Source organism: Limanda limanda, chromosome 7, assembly GCF_963576545.1.
Source record: "Limanda limanda chromosome 7, fLimLim1.1, whole genome shotgun sequence".
NCBI lineage: Eukaryota > Metazoa > Chordata > Actinopteri > Pleuronectiformes > Pleuronectidae > Limanda > Limanda limanda.
The window spans coordinates 23888287-23912330 of NC_083642.1; the positions used below are offsets into that span (position 1 = coordinate 23888287).

A 24044-nucleotide genomic window follows, 5' to 3' on the forward strand; every position below is an offset into this window, starting at 1 on the left:
GTTGAACAATGAGCTGTGAGGACTTCCGGGGCACCCTTGTGTACCATGAAGAGAATGTACTTATTTCTTTCAAGTTATCTTGCGTTATCTGGAAGACTTTGAAAAAAAAAAGTCATCTCAGGGCGTTTGGCATCCATCTCTTTCATGAGGTTTTATAGAGAAGCACTCGCTACAGGCCCCAGGGATGTGTGCTGCGGAGAGCGCCTCACATGTGACAGGATGGTGTGGAGCTCTGAGAGTTCTCGATTTGTGGAATCCAGTGATCTTAGAGGCTGTGCAGTGTGTGTCTGTGTGTGTGTGTGTGACGAGCTTGTTCCTGCTGCTATGACTGTGAGTACTTGCTACTTGACTTTCTACGTGGCAGGGAATTTAATGCATGCAGCATCCCAGGCCAATGGCGTGTTCCTCAAAAGAAGCCAAACGCAGACTTGTGAAACAGCTGGCGAGGTTATGGATGAGTAGTTAGAATGAATAAACAACACTATCACTCCCCACTAGATATAGTATGGCTACTTTGTTCTAAAGCCTCTCAGAATACCTATTATGATTATGAAATTAAATTCAATGCTTAGTGTTGAAGGTCTAAAACTCGGTATTATGAAACCGTCCTCACTCATAAATCTCATAAAGACCTTCTCCTCCTTTTCTCCTCCTTTTTCTCTCCATCCCCTATTAATCCCTCCCCCTCGCCGTCCCCTGTCTTTTTTCTCGCTGAATAGAACAGCAGCATTATCCGTCGGAGGCAGAGCCGCACTGCGCTGACCCGATTTTGCCCCCGTGTAAAGTGGAGATGTTAATGTTAATTAAATCATTCATTTGGTTCAGATTAATTAGCGTCGCGCTACTTTTAAGACGAGCCGTGGCTAATCAGATTAGGGCGAGCGAAGGGCCGAGGCCGGCAGATGGATCCGAGAGAAGCTCTCTTTGAAGTCCGGCCGCCGTATGTCTGCCGGGGAGGAGGTGGGGGGGGGGAAGGAGGTAGAGGGAGGAGATCCTTGCATGCTCTGTTGTTGTTTCGTTTTTTTCATGCATCTGTTTTTCCACTTTAGCTCATTTCAAATCTGTTTAATTGGTGTGACGGCAAACAAACCTGCCTGCAGGTTCAGGCAACAGAGAATCAACTCCGGAAATTATGATACAGATTAACAGATGACAAATGGAATCAAAACAGAACTCAAAAGATCTTAACCATTCACCGGAATATCCTGCTCTCGCCTGGATGTGACTTCCTCTCCTCTGTTAGTTTTTCAGATTGTGTGTGGGTTAAGATTGCTTCTCATCTCTCTCTCTCTCTCATTTTCTCTCAACTTCTCCCTACCCTTTCCTCCCCTCTCTCTTTCTGGCAGTTTCCTCCCTTTCCTCTGATTCACCCGGCCTCTCGGGGCCCCACCATCTTTAAATTCATAACAATTCTTGTTGCTGTTTTGTTAACAAGCGCAGCTAAAAATCCTCCTCCCCCTCTTCCCTGTTTTCTTTTCATCTCCCTCTCCTCTCACTACTCTCAGGTGCTTGAGGTTTTAATTATTTATTTATGTTTCTTTTTTAATATATAGATATTTTTTCACTTTTAATGACTTTTTCCACTCTGCAGAGTTTAGGGAACAGTTTTACACACAACAAATTATCAATTCCCTGTTGGCGTGAGAAGACATTACCTGTTGAGTTAATATCTGTAATATCCCTCTAGGTCGCTTGTTCATATTTCAAATTTTTCCTCTCTATTTATCTGCGGAGCTACTCTCTCTTGTCTTCAGAGTGGTTTTAGGTGTTGTGTAGGTAATAAACATTAATTTATGCTGGTCCTGTGCTCGCTCTCTCACTCACAGGCACAGAGGAGCCTGATTACTTTTTTCTTGCCTTTTTTCAATTAACAACTTAGAGAACTTTATGTTCATCAGAAATTAGAATTCTCCAGCAGAATAAAAAAGGTAGATTGCTACTTTAGTTCATGCATGTCAATTAGGATAACAATTATATACATTGTTGCTGCTATCATTAATAACATCTTTGCATCCATAATTATCACTGATTGTGTTCATTGCAACAACTAGTCTGTCAGAGCTGAAACATGATGGTTACACGACTGTTCCTGGTCTTTTCTCTCCCTTCCTCTCCACCCACTTCTCATCTCCTCCCCATTTTTTTTTCCTCACCCAAACTGGTCAAGGCAGATGGTCGCCCACATTGAGTCTGGTTCTGCTTGAGGTTTCTCCCAGTTACCGAGGGAGTTTTTTCTCTCCACAGTCGCCAAAGTGTTTGCTCATTGCGGGAACTGCTGGGTTTCTCTATTATTTTTAAGGGCTCAACCTTATATCCGAATCAGAATCAGAAACAATTTATTGATTCCAGGGGGAAATTGTTTTTGTTACAATAGCTCAATGCAAGATTAGAAATATGAGCTTATAAAGATTTTAAATATATATAAAATAAAATGTGAAATATGTTTGTTCTTTACAATGAGTATTTAGTGCAAGCATGAATATGTCCGGTATTACTGACATTGTAATGAGTCCAGTCGGTTGACTCAGAGAGTCTGACACTCAGGTTGTATAGTTGGATGGCCACAGGCAGGCATGACTTCCTGTGGTGCTCTTGCATTTTGGTGGTGTCAGTCTTGCACTGAATGTGCTCCTGTGTTTGACCAGCACCAGCATGTGTAAAGTACCTGGAGATAATGTATGTTATGATTTGGCACTACACAAATAAGATTGAATTGAACTGAAATGCATTATTAAAACTCTCAATCCTTTGGAAGATTTCCTAAACTGCAGAGTGACAGAATACGTTAAGGTTTCATGACAATTTATACTGTATCTGAGTCTCTCCCCCTCTTTCTGTCTCTCAACCAGCTCATCTTTACAAGTGCAGAGCTCTGCGGGACAGCTGTGGTATGTGCCTGAAGGCTGACCCCAGGTTTGAGTGTGGCTGGTGTGTCGTGGACAAGAAGTGCTCCCTCAGGCAGGAGTGTAACGGTGGAGGAAACTCCCATCTCTCGCTGCAGCTGGCTGACGGTGCAGGATGGATGCACGCCACCTCTGGAAACAGCCGCTGCACCCATCCAAAGATCACCAAGGTAGGTTTGTGCGTAGGGGAATGCTTGTGGGTGACATGGCTGCATATATAGAGACAGGACTACTCACCATTGGACCAGAATAAAATATTAAAATGTTTGTGTGTGTGTATGTTAGATGATGGGCTTTTTCTGTGTGTAGTTTAGCTTTGTTACATTATGGCTGAGTTTAAAAAGTTTTTTTTTTCTATGTGCACAGGATCAGACAGAATATCTGATGTATATGCATGAGTGTGAATGCCATCCATTCCTCTGATACTGGTTTCTGAGCATATGCTCTTATGTAGTTTGCATTCACAGCTTTAAACAGCATACACACTCCCTCAGTGCTGGCTCTATAGTTAATGTTAATTGGGAACAGTTGCCTGGTATGTAGGGCGATACTGCTGAGCTGTCGCCTGTCTTTGAAAATAGGCCTGGAACCTATCAGTATATTTTGGATTTTTCGAGGGGCCTGATCACTCAATGCCTCCCGATGCAATTGGATAATGGTACAACCCATCTGAGCAGCAAATCGCCTGAAATAGTGCTATAAGTGCCGTTGTTGTTTTCTTCTCTATATAGTGTCCCCATTTGTTTAATACTACTGCACTTTGTACCAACCACTCCTGAATGATTGGCCTGACCTGTCTGAGGCTCTACGAGATGACGTGATGTAGAGTATTTTCCATGAGCCAGTGCTCAAAAAACATTTGATGCAACATTGGCAGGACACCAGATTAACATTTGACCTCTTGGCTATGGTCAAACAAAACAGAGCAACCTCACAGCTCATCGTTGCCTGCAGTGCTAACACACGTGATGTTTAAACCTGAAGTGACTGTGGTTTAAAATGTAAGACTAAAATTGTGAGTAATAGAACTAAAGCCTGTTTTTAAAATATTGCCCAATAGATCTTAAATAAAGTATAGGTTTTTATGTAAATCAATTTAAAATAAAAGACACAGTTCGCTTTCCAAAGCAATAGTCAAGATGCTCTGTGTACAAATATAAACTGGTATAAATAACACAAACCATTGTAATTACACCAGTGATTATATATTTATAATGTAAAAATAGAACTGTCAGCGACACCCAACAGAAACTCTTCTAATCACTCTCCCTCCAGTGTTACAGTTCTCAAATCACCTGCGAAGAAAAGCAGCGCGGCCTCTTTGAGCTCTGTGTTATAATCTCGTCCACTCATGAGGAGTGTTAATGTCGCCTGCGGAGATCCAAGACTCAGAAACCTTGATAGACCATTGCATCAGCTGTCTTTGTTGAAGCCCCCGTGGCCACGAAAGCCCTACGTGTCCTGAACCCAGAATGAAAGCCGCTCGTTTTGAATGTGTTGCTGTTAAAACACACACATGTCGGGACCTTGTGGCTGCCCTTGGCACAGAGATTGTGTTATTACTCATGGTTACGTCACACTGCTACTCCAGAGACCACGACATGTAAAGGTTTGTTTGGTTTTGGTTCTGTTTTTGACTCTTTGTTGTGTGTCACTGTCTCTTTGGTTGTCTTTGGAGGACTGGAATGGTCAAATTCCCCAAAAATGGTCTGTTGCAGATTTTCTGGCACATCTGATTCATTTATTTAAGGCTGTAGATTGTTTCATTTTAATATAGATCATAATCTCAGTGGTCTAAAAACAAAGGGAAAACATTTTCAGAAACTGACAGTATTCCCACTTGGAATCATCTGTCTGCAATATGTAAAGGCCCGGTTGTTGATCAAATGAGTGAGGGACAATTTATTTTCTTTTAGCTGTCTTTTTTACACTTATTGTGTATATATCATAAGAAATAAGACTTTTTATCTAACTGTTTCAACTGAATCTCAGAGTATAGGGATTTTCTCTTAAATTTAAACTGTTGCATCAGGGCAGTGTGATTCCAAGGACACAAGATGGAAAAAGGAGAGTAAGAGTAATGCTTTTATCGATAAAAAAAGTATACAAATGGAATGATACCGGGAGTCAGAAATGTCTAAAGAGTAATGAAAAAGAAAATGAGACATGTTGACAGTAACAATTGTCCATATTTCTTGATTTATTTTGTCTATTTAAATTACATTCCTTTCTGGCAGAGGTAGAAGAAACAACATCTGTTTGTCAAGTACATCAGCTATCATGAGTATCCATACTTGTAGTTAACAGGAACAAGCTCAGGTGGTAAACATTTGGATCCTGGATTATTTATGTGAGGAGACCATCAAGTGGAGCACCAAGTGTATGTTAGATCTGCAAATGTAAAGCTTCTTCATTTAGTCAAGGTTTGGGTCTTGGACATTAGTCTTTTTAAGAAAAAACAAGTTTATAATTGTGTCTGAGGAGCAGTATCTAAAACATTTGACTTCACACTGTCCTGATTCTGAATGACTGCTCTGGTATTCAGTCAGTGTCCTTGTTAATCATGTGATGACAATAAACCCTGAACACATTCAAATAGGAGGAGTTGATCCTATCGAAAAAAATATCCTTTAATAACATTACAGTCTCGCAACACCTAAAATCCATTTTTGTGAAAATCATATTCCCCCTTCAGTTCTGCCAGGTTTTTTGAACATAATAACTGGTTTTATAGATTATTTGTTTGAGGCAGAATTCCCTAGAAAGAAAAGAAGAACCACTGCAAATTGAATTTCCCATAATCCCCATTTGACTTAAAGTGTTTTAGCTGTTATCCTCAAACTATTCTCTGACCACATAAACAACTTTCCCAGTCTGCAACAGCCGATGGCTGCTGCTTCCATCACTAATGTGCCATTGGTTACCACTGAGACCACAGCCAGTTTACCATGTGACAGCACACACACATGTGTACGACTACTAGGAAACCTCTGCTGTAATATTGATGATTTGATGTGGCTACTGTGTGGTCCGGCCTGCAATGTAGAGGCCGCACCACCTCAGAGTGACGCCACAGGACTTTACTTCTTCTGGATTCTTGGTCTGTGGTGTTTAAAATAAGTGGCCAAACATAGGAAGAAAAATAATGGCAAAGGTAACAAAGATCAATTACATTAATCCCCTATAGATCACTGTAAAGCCAAAGTGGTTATTTAGCTCCAAGGCATCCTAAAATTGTAAAACAGTGGAGGAAAGTAATTTTTTTCATCTTTGCCCACACAGCATACATCCTCATATTTGACTCTGCACAAAATTGATTAACTTCTGCAAACTCTCTCGGCTGATGTCGCCTCAGTGTTGACTTATAGTCAAAGCAGCAAATATATACAAGTCATCAGTGATTGTTTTAGGGGGGGAAATCAAATGCTCCCCTCAAAAAAGACAGCCAACAGGGGATTCAGTGTCACACTAAATGATGGAGTCGTAACAAAGCTGCCATTCAGTTTGAATATCTGGCCGTTGCCTCCAGGATTCACTGGTTAGTGGCTAGTATCTGGCAGGGTCTGCAGGGCGTTTTACTCGCATCCACAAGCATTCTGGGACCCATGTGTTCAGACAAGTCCCAAATCAGTTTGGTTGCTCATGTGGAACATTTATATCTGTTGTCCTTTTGCAGTTAAATCCTGAGGCTTGTTAGTTAGTGCTCATGGTTGTATCAGATCGCTATCCTGCCCAAAAAAACATTTTCAGCTTTGGGCTGTTTGTACTTTACATTCCGCGGAGAGTGGTGGTTATGTGCCTGGATGTAGTGGTGTTGTGTCAAATCACTGTAACGTGAGTCCAAAGCTGCTTGAGGTCCCATTTCCACGCTGTGGCATCTGCCTGCATGCCCACAGGCTCAGTAAGCGCTAGTTATCTTGTTATGTGGTGCCATACTTGTATACTTCCCAGAGTTTGTGAGGTTACAGTGGAAATCCACTCTCACATGTCAGAGGAATATTATTATGTACACAAACACAACATTCTTTCATTCATAGCAGCCAGTAGGTACAGTGGTCTGGATCCATCTCTCTTACCACAGCGATCATGTTTCAGATACATAGCTGGAGATTATAGTGTGGTTGATAGGAAGCAGTGTTATTGCTGACCTTGGAATATGTGTCTGGTCAACAGCCCTACTTACTGTCGGTTAGCCATGTTTCATCCAACACTAAAATATTCTTCTCAGGCCCCCCCTACCCTTACATGCTTAAAGGGATGTTGAGATTTCCAGTTCTTGTTTGTGGAAGTGGTGCAAAGTGGTACTTAACTCAAAATAGGCCCTGGCTATCAAAACCTCACCTATCTTCTCACGAATATGGATGAGGAGCGACAGATGGCGCCACCACAAGCACCAAGGCTGGTTTAGCTGTGTCAGTGAAAATGACAGTTAATGTTGGATACAGCTTAAACATGCAGATTACCTTTCATGTAAAACATCATTCAGGACCATGAAGCCCTGTTTTTGTCCTGTCAGTGCCAGTGCCGTACCAGGAAGCTTCAGAACTTCAGTAGCCTTATACATAAAATGAATACACTTCCAAACACTTCACATGATGTCGATACCTGCTGTACTGTTTTTGGATTGCATTGTTTGAAATGGGTGCATTCATCTAAATGGTTCAATTATAACTCTTCCCCTTCCTGACTGTAGGATCCATGTTAACTGTACCGTTTACCACTATTTTGATATAAACCAGATTAAGACATTAGCCTGAATAAACTGTCCTTTCTGATTACCTAGTCTAAATGAGATCATGTTTGGATAATCAGTAATCATATAAGACAATAGAGTATTACAACCTTAGAGTCATTATGTAAACATGTACATATCTTAATGACATTAAATAATTAGAGTTAAAGCCTTTACAAAATAAGAAAGAAAACATTGAAAATTGAATATGGCAGCATGGTACATGTATCTATCTCAGGCTGGGGTTTTTAAATTCTGGCAGGAACATTGAACAAATGAAGTAATGAATGTAATGTGAGTCATAATCAGACTATATGCTCAACATGTAAATGGCAACATGAACAGAGTTCTAATTTAACATTATAATCCTAATGTCTAAGGTCAAAGGTCAGATTATTAGTGTCCCTTTAAAGATAGTCATAGTTACTTGTGAGGGCTGTGCAGGGATTCAAACAGACAACAAAATTTATTGTCAAGAGCAGCTTAAGGTAAAAGTACAGTAGCATCATACATTAGCAGTGAGACAAATTCTGCAGCACAGACGTTATGTTCTAATGTTACAAATGCACAAGTTATAATAATGTTCCCTAAAGCCTGTTTTCCTTGCCCTGCTGACTGTGTGTGTGTGTGTGTGTAGTGTGATATGTTTCCATTGTGTTCACTGGTCCCTCTATAGAACCCACCCCTCGATAATGTTAGTAATCACTTCCAACCCACCAGCGCTCTTCCTTCTCGTCCTCTGTTGCCTCCCAGTCTGCGGCTCTGCCACCGTTCACATGCCAGGCCTCAGTGGCTATAGCTGATATTGTGTTTCGTGGTATCATGGCTTCTTTCTTCCAAAACCATCTGAAGCCCAATTTCCACACCCTGACATCTGCCGTCCATATCGTTCCCGAGAGCTTGATAGGGTTTCACTCTGAGCAGTGTTTGCCAGCTACTGTGTTTGTGGGACCAAAGGGCAGCAGCTCTATTGGTGCCCAACGGGTTTAGCTTCTGAGTAGTGGGCAGCATTAATCCCAGCTCAACTGCTCTGTCTGGGTCTCCCTCCTCATCTCTCCATTAAGTTCACATCTTCACTGTCGCTTTACGGATAGTTTGCTAAAGTGTTATAAGGGACAAGCAACACATTACGTCTCAAACATGGCAGACATTTGTGCCAAGATCTGTAAAGCTACTGATGAAGTTGCCAAATGTATTGTCTGACAATCTGTGGATGAAGTTTAGGATCATTTAAAAGAAACAAGGTACTTAAACTGGATGTAAAGTGATCCTAAGTCCACAAGTGTGTTTTTGTGTGATTGTACTGATGTTTATTTTGTGGTAATAATAAGAAACTATTTTATTCTACTTTTTAATCTTTTATTTGATTTCCGGAGGTTGTCAAAACAGTTTTTTTAGGTAAATGTTGTTGCTGATAATGATTCAATTTGAGCAGTTTCATGCAGTTTTTATTTATTTGTTTATCTCTTTTCTATTACAATTATTTTCTCTGCATTGTTCAAAGTTGTACATTCAAACATTGATTTGATTTTGTACAAGGAAAGAGTTGGTAAATTGTATTTGAAAGACCCTTTTAGTGGAATCTTCTTCACGTCGCGAAGCACCAAAAAATACATTTGTCTGAAATAATAAAGAGAGAGTTGGTAGCCAGAGGATAGCGATGGAGTCACTGACAAGTCGTCTTCTAGCAGTTGTCAGTCAGTGCTTGCATATTTTCCATGTGTAGCCTGCTCTTGCTAGCTTTTCTGGGATTACCGGCCCTGGCTTTAAGTCCAAAATCACTGACTCATACTGTTTTATATTGTCTCCATCAATGAGTCATAGGCATTTGGTCATGAATCAAGGTACAGGGTCTCTGCAGACTTTCTCCATATAATAGTTTAGGATTACATCTCATCTGTGTGGCAACACAAACTGTTCACCCCCTAAACTAGTTCACACTGTTGAAATCACCATTTGTCAAGGTCTGTTGTTTGTTACTGTCTGCGCTACAATAACAGCATCATGCCTCCAAACTGTCAGCGCCTCAGTTTGCATTTCCACACTGGGCTGTCTGCTCAGCCAAGCACCTCGGAAGAACAGGGCAATGGACAGATTATACATAATTACCTTGTGATGCTTGTTAGGGATTAGATTCATGTGTGTGTATGCCCATGCTGTAGTGTGTGTGTGTTCGTGACAGCCACCGTCCATCAGTCACCATATTTGTTTTGTCACACCACACCTGTCCCCGTTACGCGCCATAATCTTGCTAGATAAATCACATTATGGGTCGGCAGTGTGACCGTGCGGTACACCGCCACAGCCCCGCTGATAAAGCCAAGCCGGCGTAATAAGTTTCAATTAAACCGCAGAGATGATGCTGCTTTAGTTCTGTGTCGGCATAACTTGTTATTTTGCCCTCTCTTTATCTCATTCTCAGTGTTTGTCAAAGGCAAGAGGGTGATTTTTCTTCATTAAAGCTAGAATCACCTGATACAAGCTGTGTGTGTGTGAATGTGTGTTATGCCTGTGTGTATGTCAGTTTCACAGTGTTTAAAGTGTGTCATGTTGTGGGACCAGTAGTTTTCACACTTGAATATGAAGAAATAAAATATGAACCTGTGGATTAATAGTGTGTGTGTATTTGTGTTTGTGTGTAATATGTCTGTTAAATGTGACAATTCTTTGAAATCCGTTGGTCAAGGTAGTAAAAATAAAAAAACACTCTTTTGTCTCTTTTTTTGGCAATCTCCAGTTGTTCCCTGAGACGGGGCCTCGCCAAGGGGGAACCAGGGTGACCATCCTGGGGGAGAACCTGGGTCTGCTGTTCAGAGACATTCAGATGGGCGTCCGGTTGGGCAAAGTGCCCTGTGTGCCTATTGAGGAGGAGTACGTGAGCGCTGAGAGGTGAGTTCAGGAACAGAGGACACAGATACAGGTAGTTAAACACACATGCACTGAAAGGCGTGCACAAACTGAAAATGATACGTATGCTCATAAAGTGCACCGACACGGATCAAAGCCTTTACAGTCACATGCAGAGAAGCAGTTTTCTCTCACTGAAGCTCACACAGCACCATCTCCTACCGCTCTCATCCTGACCAATCAAGCACCAGGAAAGATAACTGAGCGTGTTTCTGTGTAGGTGTATCCTCATTCAACAGCTGAAAAGACATTGACATCAGGTTTTTTCTCCTGTCTGTAAATTCCACCTGTCGTCCCCCGCCATTACTCCCTGCATACGCTCATTCCTTTATTTTTCCCTCCATCCTGACATTTACTCCTCTGCAGGGTCCTACACGGCTGAGGAATTGAGTTCACGCAGATCAAACAATCTCTCTGTAGTGCAGTTAGTCGGGAAATGATGCATGTTGAGATAGAGGGCATCACTATTCAAATATACCACACACATCGGTTATTCACCACATTATTCCTGAAATCCCTGCACCACTTCAAACATGTGATACTTGTTAGATTCCTCCCTCTTTCATAGTCAGGTTCATTTCATTTTGACTTTCTCTCACTACTCCTGAGACATGGATTCAACTCCAGTGTGTATTTCTGCTGCAGTGGTGTAGTGTGATGATGTGACTGACCGTTCATTCAGTCTTAATGGTCTAAAACTCAGTACAGGGGCTGCATGTATAGGCTTAGGTTGTGGTTATTTTTGTCCTTGCATCTGATCTATTTTTGGCATAGTTGTGTATTTCTTATAAAGGTTAATTAGTATTATATTATTATAATTTTACAAGAAAAAAGTTGTAATTTCACTAAAGTAAATATCATAATTTTAGGCTCTGTATCTGTTTAGTGGTGGAATATCATGAGATCAGCCTCTTACCTATGTTAAAATTAGGAAAATGGAGCATGTTGTTAAGCTAAGGTTTCACAAATAACTAAATACTTCATATTTTGGCACATGAGCACCACATTCTCCAAAGTTTTAGGACTTTAAAGTGTGAAAAAAAACTGTTTATTCCGGCGAGAAAGAATCTAAACGTTTGCTGTGGAGAAAATGTTTGGTAGTGGCTGACTGTAAATCAGTTACTTATATATTGTGTGATATTCAAAGGGGTTTTATAGTTTCCCAATGAGATTGGTTCAAGAATTTGGTAGAAGTCGAGTTCTCTTCTCATCTTGCTTATTTCCCCAGAAAAATATTATTATTTGTTTTCCCGTTGGTTTTGTAATATTTTGACTTTATTCTTGCAAAAGAAAATGTTTTCATCAGAATGTTTTTCTTGAACATGGCCCAAATAGCATTTCATTCTAAGGTGAATCTGTTACTAAAGAACAAATTTTATTCACCACAACAACAGAAACACCCTGACCTCTTGATCTCTTCTCCTCTCTCTTCCTCATCAATCCTTCAAACTTTCCATCCACAGAATAGTGTGTCTGCTGAACGACGCTACGGGCTACAGGGTCCAAGAGGCTCAGGTGGAGGTGTGTGTGAGGGACTGTGTCAACGACTATAGAGCCCTGTCGCCGAGGCCATTCACCTTTGTGGTAAGGACCCTACAATGACAACAAAGGTTTTCCAACTGGCGTTTTGTTCAAGTTGTTGTTTTTCTAACACTGGGCCTTGAAAAATCTCTAGGAACTGGAGACTTGACATAAACTTGTGTTTATCTCCTCTCTTGTCCAGACTCCATACTTCACCCGTATCCAGCCGTCTCAGGGGCCCATCTCCGGCGGCACCAGGGTCACCATCGAGGGAAGCAACCTGAACGCAGGCAGTTATGTGTCCGTCAGCATAGGACCACAGCCTTGCTACTTCAAAAAGTAAAGAGACAATTTTCCTCCGTCTAAATAAAATTTTAATGATCCCTCTGGGGAAATGGGAACATGGCAGCAGAGGATATTAGATAGGATTTAGGATTTAAGAAAAAGACAAATAAACAATACTTTAGAAAAACAAGTTCTTAATTATGAGTGAGGGCACAGTGGATAACGCAAGAGACAGATAGATATAATGTAATGTGTGCATAAATAAACAGATTTGTTAATGTGGAAAAATGTCATCAGCATACAGATATTACATGCACATGGTAGCATGTAATCAGTGTGTCAGGTTAGGAGGTGTTTGTGTGTGTGAGTGTGGGGGGGGGTGTTAATGTTTGCATTTAAGAGTGTGAGCACACTTGCTGCTTGCAAACACACATCTTTTATTTGTCTGCACTGCTCTCCTTAATCTGGTGCATGACAAAAAAATCCAAATTATCACCACAGTTGCTTGCATGTCACATGCATGGATTAGCGTCTCGCGGCTAATCTCCACTGAAGCAACTGTACGGTAGCTTTGATGTCACAGCAGTCATATCTGTGCCGCAGCTTCCTCACAGTAATCCAACAGATTCCACATCACCACAACTCTTCACTCACCTCCACGTCGCCTTTATCTGTCGCGCCCTCACTGTGCCCATGTGTTTGTGGCGTCTTGTGAAGGTTGCTGGGGCATGTGTGCTTGGTGAATGGGGTTGCTATGGTTACAGGGCAGGGATACTGTGGATTCTTTCTCTCTCACTTTTTCTCTCCATCACATACACACTCCCCTCCCTATGTGTGAGTGCCATGGTGTATAGAGACACAACAGAATGTGCAATACTACATTAAAGTACACACACACATACAGGCACACGCACACATGTGTCACTCTTGTGAAGTCATGGCCCAGAAAAGCAGCCACCACTCAACTGTGCTAAATACATATTAGATAATGTAGCTACTGGGCACTGCGCACAAGACTTCAATTGAAAATAATAGTTTGCCTTTGGGACATGCACACAACACACACACACACACACACACACACACACACACACACACACACACACACACACACACACAGTGTGTACACACATGAAGACACACAACCTCCATCCCAGTGTTTGCGACTGGTGCAACTGATGCTTTTCAAAGCACCAATCATATTAGGCTTAGTATAAAAATTAAACATGACCTATAAACTATTAATCCCTACACCACACCTATATCACTTTTTTTGATATATAAGAACTACAAGCTATTAAACAGTAACACACTTTCACAAGATTCAATATTGAATACTTTAATGCCATTGACACAAAGTTGATTAGAATTTGTCTTGTCAAGCTCACCCACTCTTATAAGAAACTAGAAGGGCTTTGTGAGAGCACATACCTCTACCAAGGCTAATGCCCATGTCAACGCATTGTTTCCCATTAACGTTTAACACTGTGGTGCCCAGCCATGTTCTACTTTTCAATTTTTTTTACACTCCTCATAAGAACATAGGAAATCTCGGAAGTTGTTTTGCTCCATTGCTGCCTTGTATCGCTGTGTGCAGCACTATTGCTATTTGACACATGCTCACTTGTGCTGTCATCCACAAAGTCTTTACCATTTATGCACCGTCAAACCTTTTAGTTTCACCTGCAGTTGGTATGCAATGCAGTTCTTTCTCTCCCACGGTCAACTGAATCTGTACGTGTGACAGCAAATTTTGTTGTGTTTTGGGGGAATTATGTGGGAAATGCTAATGGAAAACTTAAACAAAATTCCTGGACCATCACATTTGTTTAGATCCCTGCCAACACTTAATGTGTTTTGTTCTGACCCATAGTGCGTCCTTCTACCAAGTTTCACAGTCAGCAGTTTCTGTGCACTTCCGCTGACTAACAGACAAGACAGACCAAAAGAAAACAAAAGCTCCTTGGCAGAGTTAAAAATACAAACTTAAGTACCTCCTACAGTATGAAATGTTTAATCAAAATTCAAGCTTTAAAAAATCATCTGTCGGTGCTTCAGTAAATGTGATTGAAAAATGAAAATAAAAACCAAGCTCTGACACTAAATTTGGATTTGTGATCAAAAGCTGAAGCTAAGATACAAAGTCTGATTCCCGCAGACCAGGAAATTGGTAATTTCACGGAACCTGACAGGCTTTTTGGGCTGAAGTGCGATGACCACAAGTGGAATTATTCAATCAAATTAGCAGCATATGATTTTAAGAGAATTAGATTAATGGGCTGAGGCCAGACGCTGGTAATTACAAGAATAATGAGGAAGTCATTAAAGATGTCAACGCTTTGACCTCAGTATTTAAGGTGTGCCCTGGCACAAGGAAGAAATCATTTACTCTTTAATAGTATCATAATTCTTTTAGAGTGGGCAGACTCTTTGTTCTTATGTGAATTGTTGCTTTCTTCTTTAAGTTCCTGTATTTTTTGGTAGATTTCTCTGTAGAAGGAAGTCCTGTGAAAAAGCAGAACCTTTACAGATTTCAAAGCTCAGTTCAATTAACTTCCCTATGAAAATTGTTTAAATTTTACATATTCATATATGTTCATATTTCCAAAGCTTTTTGGAAATGTAGCACTTGACTGAGTTGACCGATTTTTCTCCTCCTTCTTTAGTTTATAAAATGCTTAATTGATCGCTTTCCACCAATGTTTCCTTGTTGTCCTGTGTCCATCCAGGAGGAATGCCCGGGAGATAGTGTGTGTGACACCAGCTGGATTGGCAGCTGGCACTTCATCGGTCTTGGTGGACATAGACGACGCTGAGCTGAGAAACCCTGAAGTCAAGTTCAACTACACTGAAGACCCCACTGTCCTGAGGATTGAACCTGACTGGAGCATTGCCAGGTAAGCCAGTGAAGTGCGATTTACTAAACTGGACTATTTCTTGTATTTCGTCCATTTAGGTCCATGATGATTCTCGACCTTAAGTCATGCAGCACTACACTCTATATCCCCACTTAAATGAAGAGAGCAACATCCCTATGGAGAACACGCTCTAGCAAAGGTTTCTCATTTTGGTAGATTTATTGATTCTATCCTTTCTAGGGCACATCCTGAATGTGGTTGACTTTCCACCCGCTGCCGCAGTATTTACTGCAACCTCAGATATTCACAGATGCTGGCACCTGATGTTCCTTATATGATTGAAGTCCTGTCAGGAAATGTCAAAGCTGGATACTAGCTTGCAATATAATTCAGAATGTATCTACAGTACAGTTTTGTCTTTTACAAACTATCTTCTCTGAACATGCAGTGACTTAAAGTATTTTTATGTTATCCACCATCTGACTAAGCCAATTCAATCTTACACGTTATGTCAGATAATTTACTGGAGCCTGCATTTTCTTTTCTGTATCCCCTCTGTTATTCAGCTATTTTCGTTCATTTATTTCAAATGTTGAAAGACGTTTCTAAGCGTTGCCCTGTTTCATTTTATTTTACCTCCTTCCCTTTCCTTCTCTTCTCTCTGTTGCTTCCTTCCCGCTGGTGACTCATCAGTAGATGGTAGCAGATAGATGCAGAGTTTGTTAGAGAAGAGTGTTGATGAATCCTGCCCCGTTCCCTGTTGCTCAGTGGGACTGGCCCGAGAAACAGCTGAGGCCCAATCACTGCCCCACTGTGTGTGCGTGTGTGTGTGTGTGTGTGTGTGTGTGTGTGTGTGTGTGTGTGTGTGTGTGTGTGTGTGCGTGCGTTTGTGCGTGCGTGCGTGTGTGTGTGTGTCTGACAACAAAAAACTAGGTTTCTACTTCTGGAAGCTAACTCAGGGGTGATGATCCCATATCAAGAAGACATGCATGCACACACACACACACACACACACACACACACACACACACACACACACACACACACACACACACACACACACACACACACACACACACACACACACACACACACACAAACATACACACCGCACTGATTCCCAGAGGCCGAGAAAAACACAAAACCTTGCACCTGCACCTCACAAATGGCAACACAAAGAGTGTGTGTTTGTTACAGCTATAGAAGAAGCTTTTATTTGGCTGATGTGTTTCAGCCAGTGCCCTCACGTTGGCTCAGGTGTGAAGTATAACCAACCAGTGAGATGTGATATCATATTGGTTGATATCTGCTTCATTGTCTGCTTTTGTGCAAATACATGCACGCCTCCGGAGCATCATCATTGTGCTTGGGTGATGATAGATAGAGTGGATGAAAGACGGTGAGGACAAAAAAACGAGAAGTGTGCATGTGGGGGATGGAATGATGATTTTCCATTTAGTAAGAAGAAAGAGGACTTCAAAAATAAATCAACGAGAGCTCATCAGGGACAGCAAGGGAAGCTATTTGGGTTGCATTAGAGGTTAGACAAGCAATTTTGGTCCAAAATATTTCAATATTCTCCCAAACCAACTGCAGATGCGAAAGAGGATTGCCACTTCTACAGCAAGGACTGCCAGGGTGCCCTTAGGCAAGGTACTAAATCTTCTTACTGCTTCAGTGCTGCTCAATCTGCATAACCATTGGTAAAGTGGTTGAACTAAATCCAGGCGCACAGACAGGAAGCCGTCAGTTTCCTCAGTATCCTGAAAGTGCAAATTAATTAACCACAGTATTCACTTTATTACAAGCATAAAGGTCACACCAGTGACTGAAATAATAAAGTTATTTCACACACTCCCACAGAAAAGGTAGAGGATTGGTGGGGACAATAGCAGGAACTCATGTAATTAGAGAGCTAACTGAACAACGGACATGCTAGCAATCCTCACTTGCTAGTTTTCTGTGTACTGTGCTGCTAACTCCCCACTGAAAATTGTTCCATAATCACACATTCATTTGATAAATAAGGTTTAATTGAAGTGGGAAACCTCAATTGCCAACTTTCCCAATGCCAAGTGTCAAGTTTAAAATACGTTTTCCCCACACATCATAGATTTTTTTTTTTTTTTATTGAATTTGTTGTTGATGTTCTTTTACTTGTTTCTCATTTTTGAAACGAAAATGAATAGTCTCATGACTACTGCCTCTTCATTCTTCAGTCTCAAAAGAGAAAGGATTTATATTGGTTTTTCGACTCCAAGAACTGATTTGTGTTATTTTTATTTTGAGTTCTATTAGAATTAAGTCCTAATGTATTTCGAGAAAAAAGTGTGAAAGAAAGTTCCAGTAATTCCACATGCGAAATCTTCAACGAATCTCATTGTGAAACCCCTTTGAATGTCACACAGATATAACCTATTATATACAGTCAGTCACACGCAACCATACATAAAAGTGTGTGTTCTTTATTTCAGAATAGAAACAGTTCCTTGAGCAATCTTTTCAAAGTCCTGATACTAATATGGTGCTAAAGAGCCTAAAGGTTATTTGCAAACCTATATTATAACTTAACAAGACGCTCCATATTCCTCATTTTAACGCAGGCAAAGGCTGAACTTCTGATATTCCCCTGACACATAAACCTAAAAGTATTATTTTCTTTCTCATTATATGATGACTTAACTTATGTAAAGTTAAGCAAAATTATATCTGCACAATACTGTGAATTTTTCCTCAAAGTCCCATCATTACCTTTTCCTCAACATGGCCCGAATACTTTTTGTACCTAGCTACCTGCAACTTATGGCTTTTTTCTGGAAGCAATCCATAGTGTTAAAAAAGAGGATGGAGCAACGGAGCTAATGAGCTGCTATAGGCTCCTTGGATCTCCATTAGCCTTGTCGATACGGCTGACTATTGGCACCAACTAAATTCAAGTGTCAAAGTTAACAAAAGTTAAACCTGAAGTATTGATGCAGCCTCATTTTTCCTCCACAAGCCAACACACACTTTCAAGTGTGTTTCTGTCTTTACTGTGTGTTTCCTTTTATTCAGCCACTATTCGATGAGTCAGGTTTTCCTGTGAGGTAACTGTGTTGCAACAGTAAACTTAGAAATTATTTTTTGAAGGATCCCTTGCTTATAGTGAGAAAGGACATATATGTCACAGTGAGAGGAAGATTAGACCAACAAACAGACAAGGAAAACAGAGACAGTAGTGACAGATGGAGGGAGAGAAGAGTGGGAGGGAGGGCATATAGAGAGGGACACTAACAACACTGGTTGGATTTCCCCAGCTATCCCTGGAAGTTTATCCTGATTGTCTTGTTGTCTCTTCCCTGAAGCGTGTACCTGAGCTAAAGAGACTCAGTTAGACAAAGAGAGGAGCAACAGGGACAGAAGGACTCAGCACAAATATTCATCAAGCTGAGGAGGAAGGAGACACAGGACACACAGCGTTATATAAGTGCAGGCTCATGCTGGCCCATGGTGTGTTTGTGGCAATGACATGAATGTTTAATAAGAAATCAGTTCATTTGAATGTGTCCTCAGCTCCACTGCTCCCTTGTTAATCAGCTACCTCCATCTCTGTTATATGGAGCCTAGTGCTATTATGCCATACAACTTCCTTTTACTTTCTTTCTTTCTTTTAACATCCTATATAGTATATGAGCAAATACTGTTTATTCTATGTAACAAACGGGTATTTAAGCATTACTCATGCAACTATGTGCTTTAAAGTGTCACATTAATATGGCTTTATTGCTTTCGTAAAGGATTAAGGATTAACTAAGGATTAAATAGTATTTATTTTATATAATTCAGCTAAACAGATTACATTACTGCATAGTTAAAGTCCGAACTTAAGAAAGACAACTCAAGGAGGACCATCCTTTGCTGTGACACAAGGGGGAATTTAAAATCATTTATAGATTTTAGACATTACTTTAACTTTTTGAAGTTAATTAGACTTTGCTCGACAGAACAGACTGGATTCATTCAGAATAAATGTAACCACATCATGGCAGACTTTAATAGAGCTCAGCCTAAACTGAAGTGTCTCACTTCTGCCTTTTTCAGACATGACCTGCGGGTAAAATCCGGTGAATAGGCTACAGAGTTTACCTGCAGTCTGCCTTTCACGCAGCTGGAGGTTTTCTGCACAGACGTATTCACGACAGCAACAACTACTGCATTTGTCATGTGAGAGGTGAAGCAGCAATGTGCAGCAGACAGAGGCAGTTTATTTTTATTTTTGTGTCTGTCGTGTGTAAGAAGCATCATCCCCCCCCCCTCCCCCACACACACACACACACTTGTTGCTGTGAATCCAGCAGGGAATCCACACTGCTGTGTCCTCACATGGAATTCTCCTGGATTTCTATGGTAATTATACTAGGAGGCCAGGCGGAGAAAATCCACAGAGACAGAGTGTCTCACTCTGACATTTCCGTTCACACATGCACCTTCTCCGGAGTTCAGTGCATTTTAAGGCAGACACCTTCAAATCATCAGGAGGCCCTGGGCTGCTGGGGTAGATGGCTACTTTGGTAACGGAGCAGGTGACATCACAGGGGGTTGTTGGTTAGTAGAGAGTGCGATGTAAACAAAATCCAAGATGGTGTATGAGAACTCTCTAGGTACCTCATGTAGATTGTACCATGCAACAGTCACTTCAATGTTGTAGAAACACTCCTTTATGGTATTGTCACCATCTGTTGTTAATAAAAGTGGCAAGCTCATCACCTCCTATCTCTACACCCTCGTTTATTTCCGTCCAAACTGAATCATCTGAAAGCTGTCAATGGCAGTGTTGGGATTTGGAGTATCCTCCTGTGGTCATGTCTCTTTGAGGTACTCCAATTCCTTAAAAGGGCTGCTAGCTCATCCATCTTACTGTCTGGTGAACTCAGATTTCAACTGATAGATAAAGGATACATTCTTTTCCTTCAGTCTCTGTTGTTTTGACCAATCTCTCCTCCCTTGTCTCTTCATTCTGTCTCTGCATCCTCTGTGGATCGTCCGCTTGACACAGATGCTGCGGGGTTGTCCGTTGTTCTGATAACTACACCGGCAAGTTTTAACACTATCAGCTAGTGCCTGGAGACAGTGGCTTTGGAATAGAAGCCTAGCCGAATGCAACACTACACTTTCTACAAAGTCATTCCTCACAGAAAAAGCATAGCTTAAATAACTTATTGATAAACATTAAAACACACTTTGCAAAAGACAGGAGCTAAAAATTTGGAACAGTTGGCTTAAATTTAGCTCTAGAGGATTTCAGTGCTCTTGTTTGAATACAGTATTACAAATAGTGAATACAAGTATGTGAAAGTAGAAGCAAATCATCTGCGGTACGTCAGCTGTCAATATACCAAACACTTGATGACCCCATCACATCCACAATCACAAAAACTCCAAGGAGACTGAATGAGTCAGACTCATGCTCCGTAGCCAGAAATGGGCAGGCTGCCAAACTACGGGGAAAAAAACACTAAGCGGAGAACAATAGGCAGAGGTATCAGTGATGTAGCAGATGCTAAGTCTACCTTTATCATTTACACCTGTCATTCCCTATCAGTACCATTTGCTGGTATTGTAAGTCTTCCTTGATTATGGAGGGGGAGAATGTCTCACATTAGACTTTATACGACTCTATCCAAGATGTGAAGAGGCTCATGCTCTGAATCACCGTATCACTTACTCTGCTGTTCGCTCTTATTACATAAGTCGTATGGGTCAGATTAACTTCTACAAAGAAGACACCTGCTTATTTCAGAAATCAATTGCAATATGTGGTAACTCACCAGAAGGATTGAGCTTTGTTGTCGTGCTGAGTAGAGTTAGAAGAAAGAAGGGCCAGTGATAAAGGCTTGTTTCTGTCTCAGTGAGTGACATATTGCCACAACACAACCTATCATAATGTGATACTCATTTGGTCTGCTCATATGCCTTTTATATTGGTCTGTGGACATACTGCATCATTACCTCTTCCAAGAGGGTTATCTTTCCATTGTTGTTCATTTATTAACTACAGAACCAATTTTCTTGAAACTCTGCTGAAGGCTATTGGCCAAGGAATATCCAATAACGAAGAGTGGTTTTGATTAAGGGGGCAGATTCTTTTTTTCACCTTTTTAAACATTGCAGGTTGCATTCTCTGAGCACACTTCAAGTTTAAACAAAACTTGTAAGGTTACTAAAAGCCTTTTAATATATTATGAAGAAAGGTAGAAGGATATAGGCGACAGGAACAAGAGGTAATTTACAGGGCCAGCTCCCACAAGACTCAACAGTGTACAATCTGCAAATATAACTGTTCCAGATACTGTATACCAAGATGGCTGTTTTTAAAAAGTTTTATATAATACTTTGTCATAAATCTCTTCAATGTTCAAGCAGAGCTAAAAGAACAATACACCAGGAGACATGTGGCAAATCTGTCTAAAGAAAAAAGGACTTCTCTAGTTTGGTTTAAGTCTGGGCAGTGACAAGCTAAAGCAGTATTCCCCTGTGAAGAGCCCACATCGTAACAGCAACAGAGGGAGAGAATCTTCAAAACACTCATCTTTGAAGTGTAGAAAGTGGATTCAGCTGTCAGACACAGGTACTTCTGAGTAGAGACGCAGGCGTATTACATTCCAACCAGCAAGAGAAATGATATCCCCCTTTTTTAATGATATTAAAACCATGGATTGAACTACAAACTTCACCGAGGCCTAAACAACCCTTTGGATATTCACTCCAGTTTTTAAAATATGCTTTAGTGCTGCACATTGTTTATGACATTTTCCCGATACATTATTATCTCAGCCTTTTATTTCAGAGAAAAGTCAAAGAGACGACAGTACATCCTCCTCTAGGCAGTGGGGAAACTGCAGAAAGACACACAATAGGGAATCTTAGACACTATATTTCTCAGAGGCACTGCAGTGAAAGGCAGTGATCTCCTTGCAGGAAACCGAGCAGGGTACTCAGAAGTTGGAACTGCCGTTGTAAAAACAAGGCAGGCATTGGGACAGGAAGACATCTTTCATAAAAACCTTATAAATCCAGTTTAAGTGTAGCAGTGAAAAGGACGAACTAACACCATTGCCTCTAAAAGTGGCCAGGTTCCTCCATGCTATAGATTTTGTTTTATAGTTCACTTTATGATCCTTCTTCACTTCGGGTTCAAAGGAAACAAATCCACATATCATTTTGGGTCAGACCAACGTAGGACACCATTGAAGGATACTTAAACTTTCACACAGACTTGCATCCTCAACCAATTTGACTGAGCTTGTGATCGACTGTTGTTTCTAATGCCCAAGCAGCCTCGGTCATGGACAAAAGAATTAAGTGTGTTTAAGAATTGATCCAGCCTCGTGGGTCTCCCTTCACACACCACTCACCAACAAAATTACTTTTTGGACATCAGCCAAGTTTTGGCATTACTGGATAGGAAGGTTAAGGAAATAAAGAGAAATCCTGCACTTTGTATCCATCGACACTACCCTCTTTTCTTTGGGAACATTTGTCAAACTGCTCCATGCACACTGCAGTAATATCCATTTTGCGTTTACATTATAGCAGTTCGGCCTCTACCAACCTGAGATACCATGAGATACCCACCAACTTGGCCTTTCTTTTTACTCATCACCCACTCTCTTCCTTTTTATCTTTTCAGTGGTGGGACTCTACTGACAGTGAGCGGTACCAACCTCGCAACCATCCGAGAACCAAAGATAAGGGCCAAGTATGGGCAGGCGGAATCGTTTCATGTGAGTATTGATGTGACTTACACATATTACAAGCACACACACACACACACACACACACGCACGCACACACACACAAACACACAGGTCCATGTTGACAGGCAGGCTGTGCAGAAACACACACCACTCATATGCACAAATTGACATTCAGCAGTCCCGGGCATGTAGTATCTACAGTATACCCACTTTAGATTTAGATTTTCTCATGCAGTGCTGTTCTAAACCTGCCTGTTTTGAATGCACTGTTTTCTTTGCCTGTGGTAATGCTGGTCGCGACTTTCTATCTAAAACTGTCAAAGTGAACTGCTGTAATTCAGTTTAGGCAAGCAAAGATTGGTCCTGTCCACAGAGCAATGAAGCTGTGACACTGCTGCTACACAATGAGCTGCTCTTCTTTCAAAGTTGATTTTGCATGTCCAAATCTTACTAAATTCGACACTGCACTTTCTGGGGCCCTTAACAATTTTCAAATGTGACCTAGATATTTGAGCCAGACAAAAATATCTGGAATTATTAGATGGACAGTATCGTACATACAAGAAGTGACATATATAGTGAGGCATACCCGCCTGAGCACACAAGCACATCTGCAGACAAGTTCTTTTAAAGTACTGCTGAAGGTGGCGGACGCTCTGCCTCTGTGTTTTGCTCTCATCTCCTTCAGACATCTAACGTTACCTCAGGCCACATAGCTTTTCAAATGTCACCGCACCACATGAGTGTTTTTGACACACATCGAGAGGCTGTGTGTGCATGTGTGAGCGAGAGACAGAGGCAGAGGGTGATCGGGGGAATAAAGAAGAAAGAAAAACAAATCCACACAGAACCCCTTTAAGGAGTTGAAAAGTTTCTTGGGTTCTATAGATACTGTTCTCAAAGCACTTTGATGATTGTCGCAGTGAGTTGAGGCTTTTTAGTTCTTAGTGTTAGGGAACTAGACTTGAAACAATACTAAGGCTCTTCAGCCTGCAGATGAAGCTGCCCTTCGTTGAGGCAAACAGCCATCGCTGAATCCCACACAGTCCTCTATTAAACAACTCTGCACTTAAGGACCAGGGTGATGTTTTTGAATGTTGTT

At 41.1% G+C, this 24044-nt stretch overlaps 1 protein-coding gene across 1 annotated transcript in view; it reads left to right on the forward strand.

Moving 5' to 3' along the window:
• Nucleotides 1–24044, forward strand: part of LOC133005651 (plexin-A1-like) — a 216688-nt gene that overhangs the window by 146032 nt on the left and 46612 nt on the right. Inside the window, exons 11-16 of the mRNA XM_061075400.1 lie at nucleotides 2850–3073; nucleotides 10373–10524; nucleotides 12006–12126; nucleotides 12266–12402; nucleotides 15078–15245; nucleotides 22876–22969. Of these exons, the coding sequence (XP_060931383.1) occupies nucleotides 2850–3073; nucleotides 10373–10524; nucleotides 12006–12126; nucleotides 12266–12402; nucleotides 15078–15245; nucleotides 22876–22969 (896 nt within the window). The remainder of the gene's footprint in view (nucleotides 1–2849; nucleotides 3074–10372; nucleotides 10525–12005; nucleotides 12127–12265; nucleotides 12403–15077; nucleotides 15246–22875; nucleotides 22970–24044) is intronic.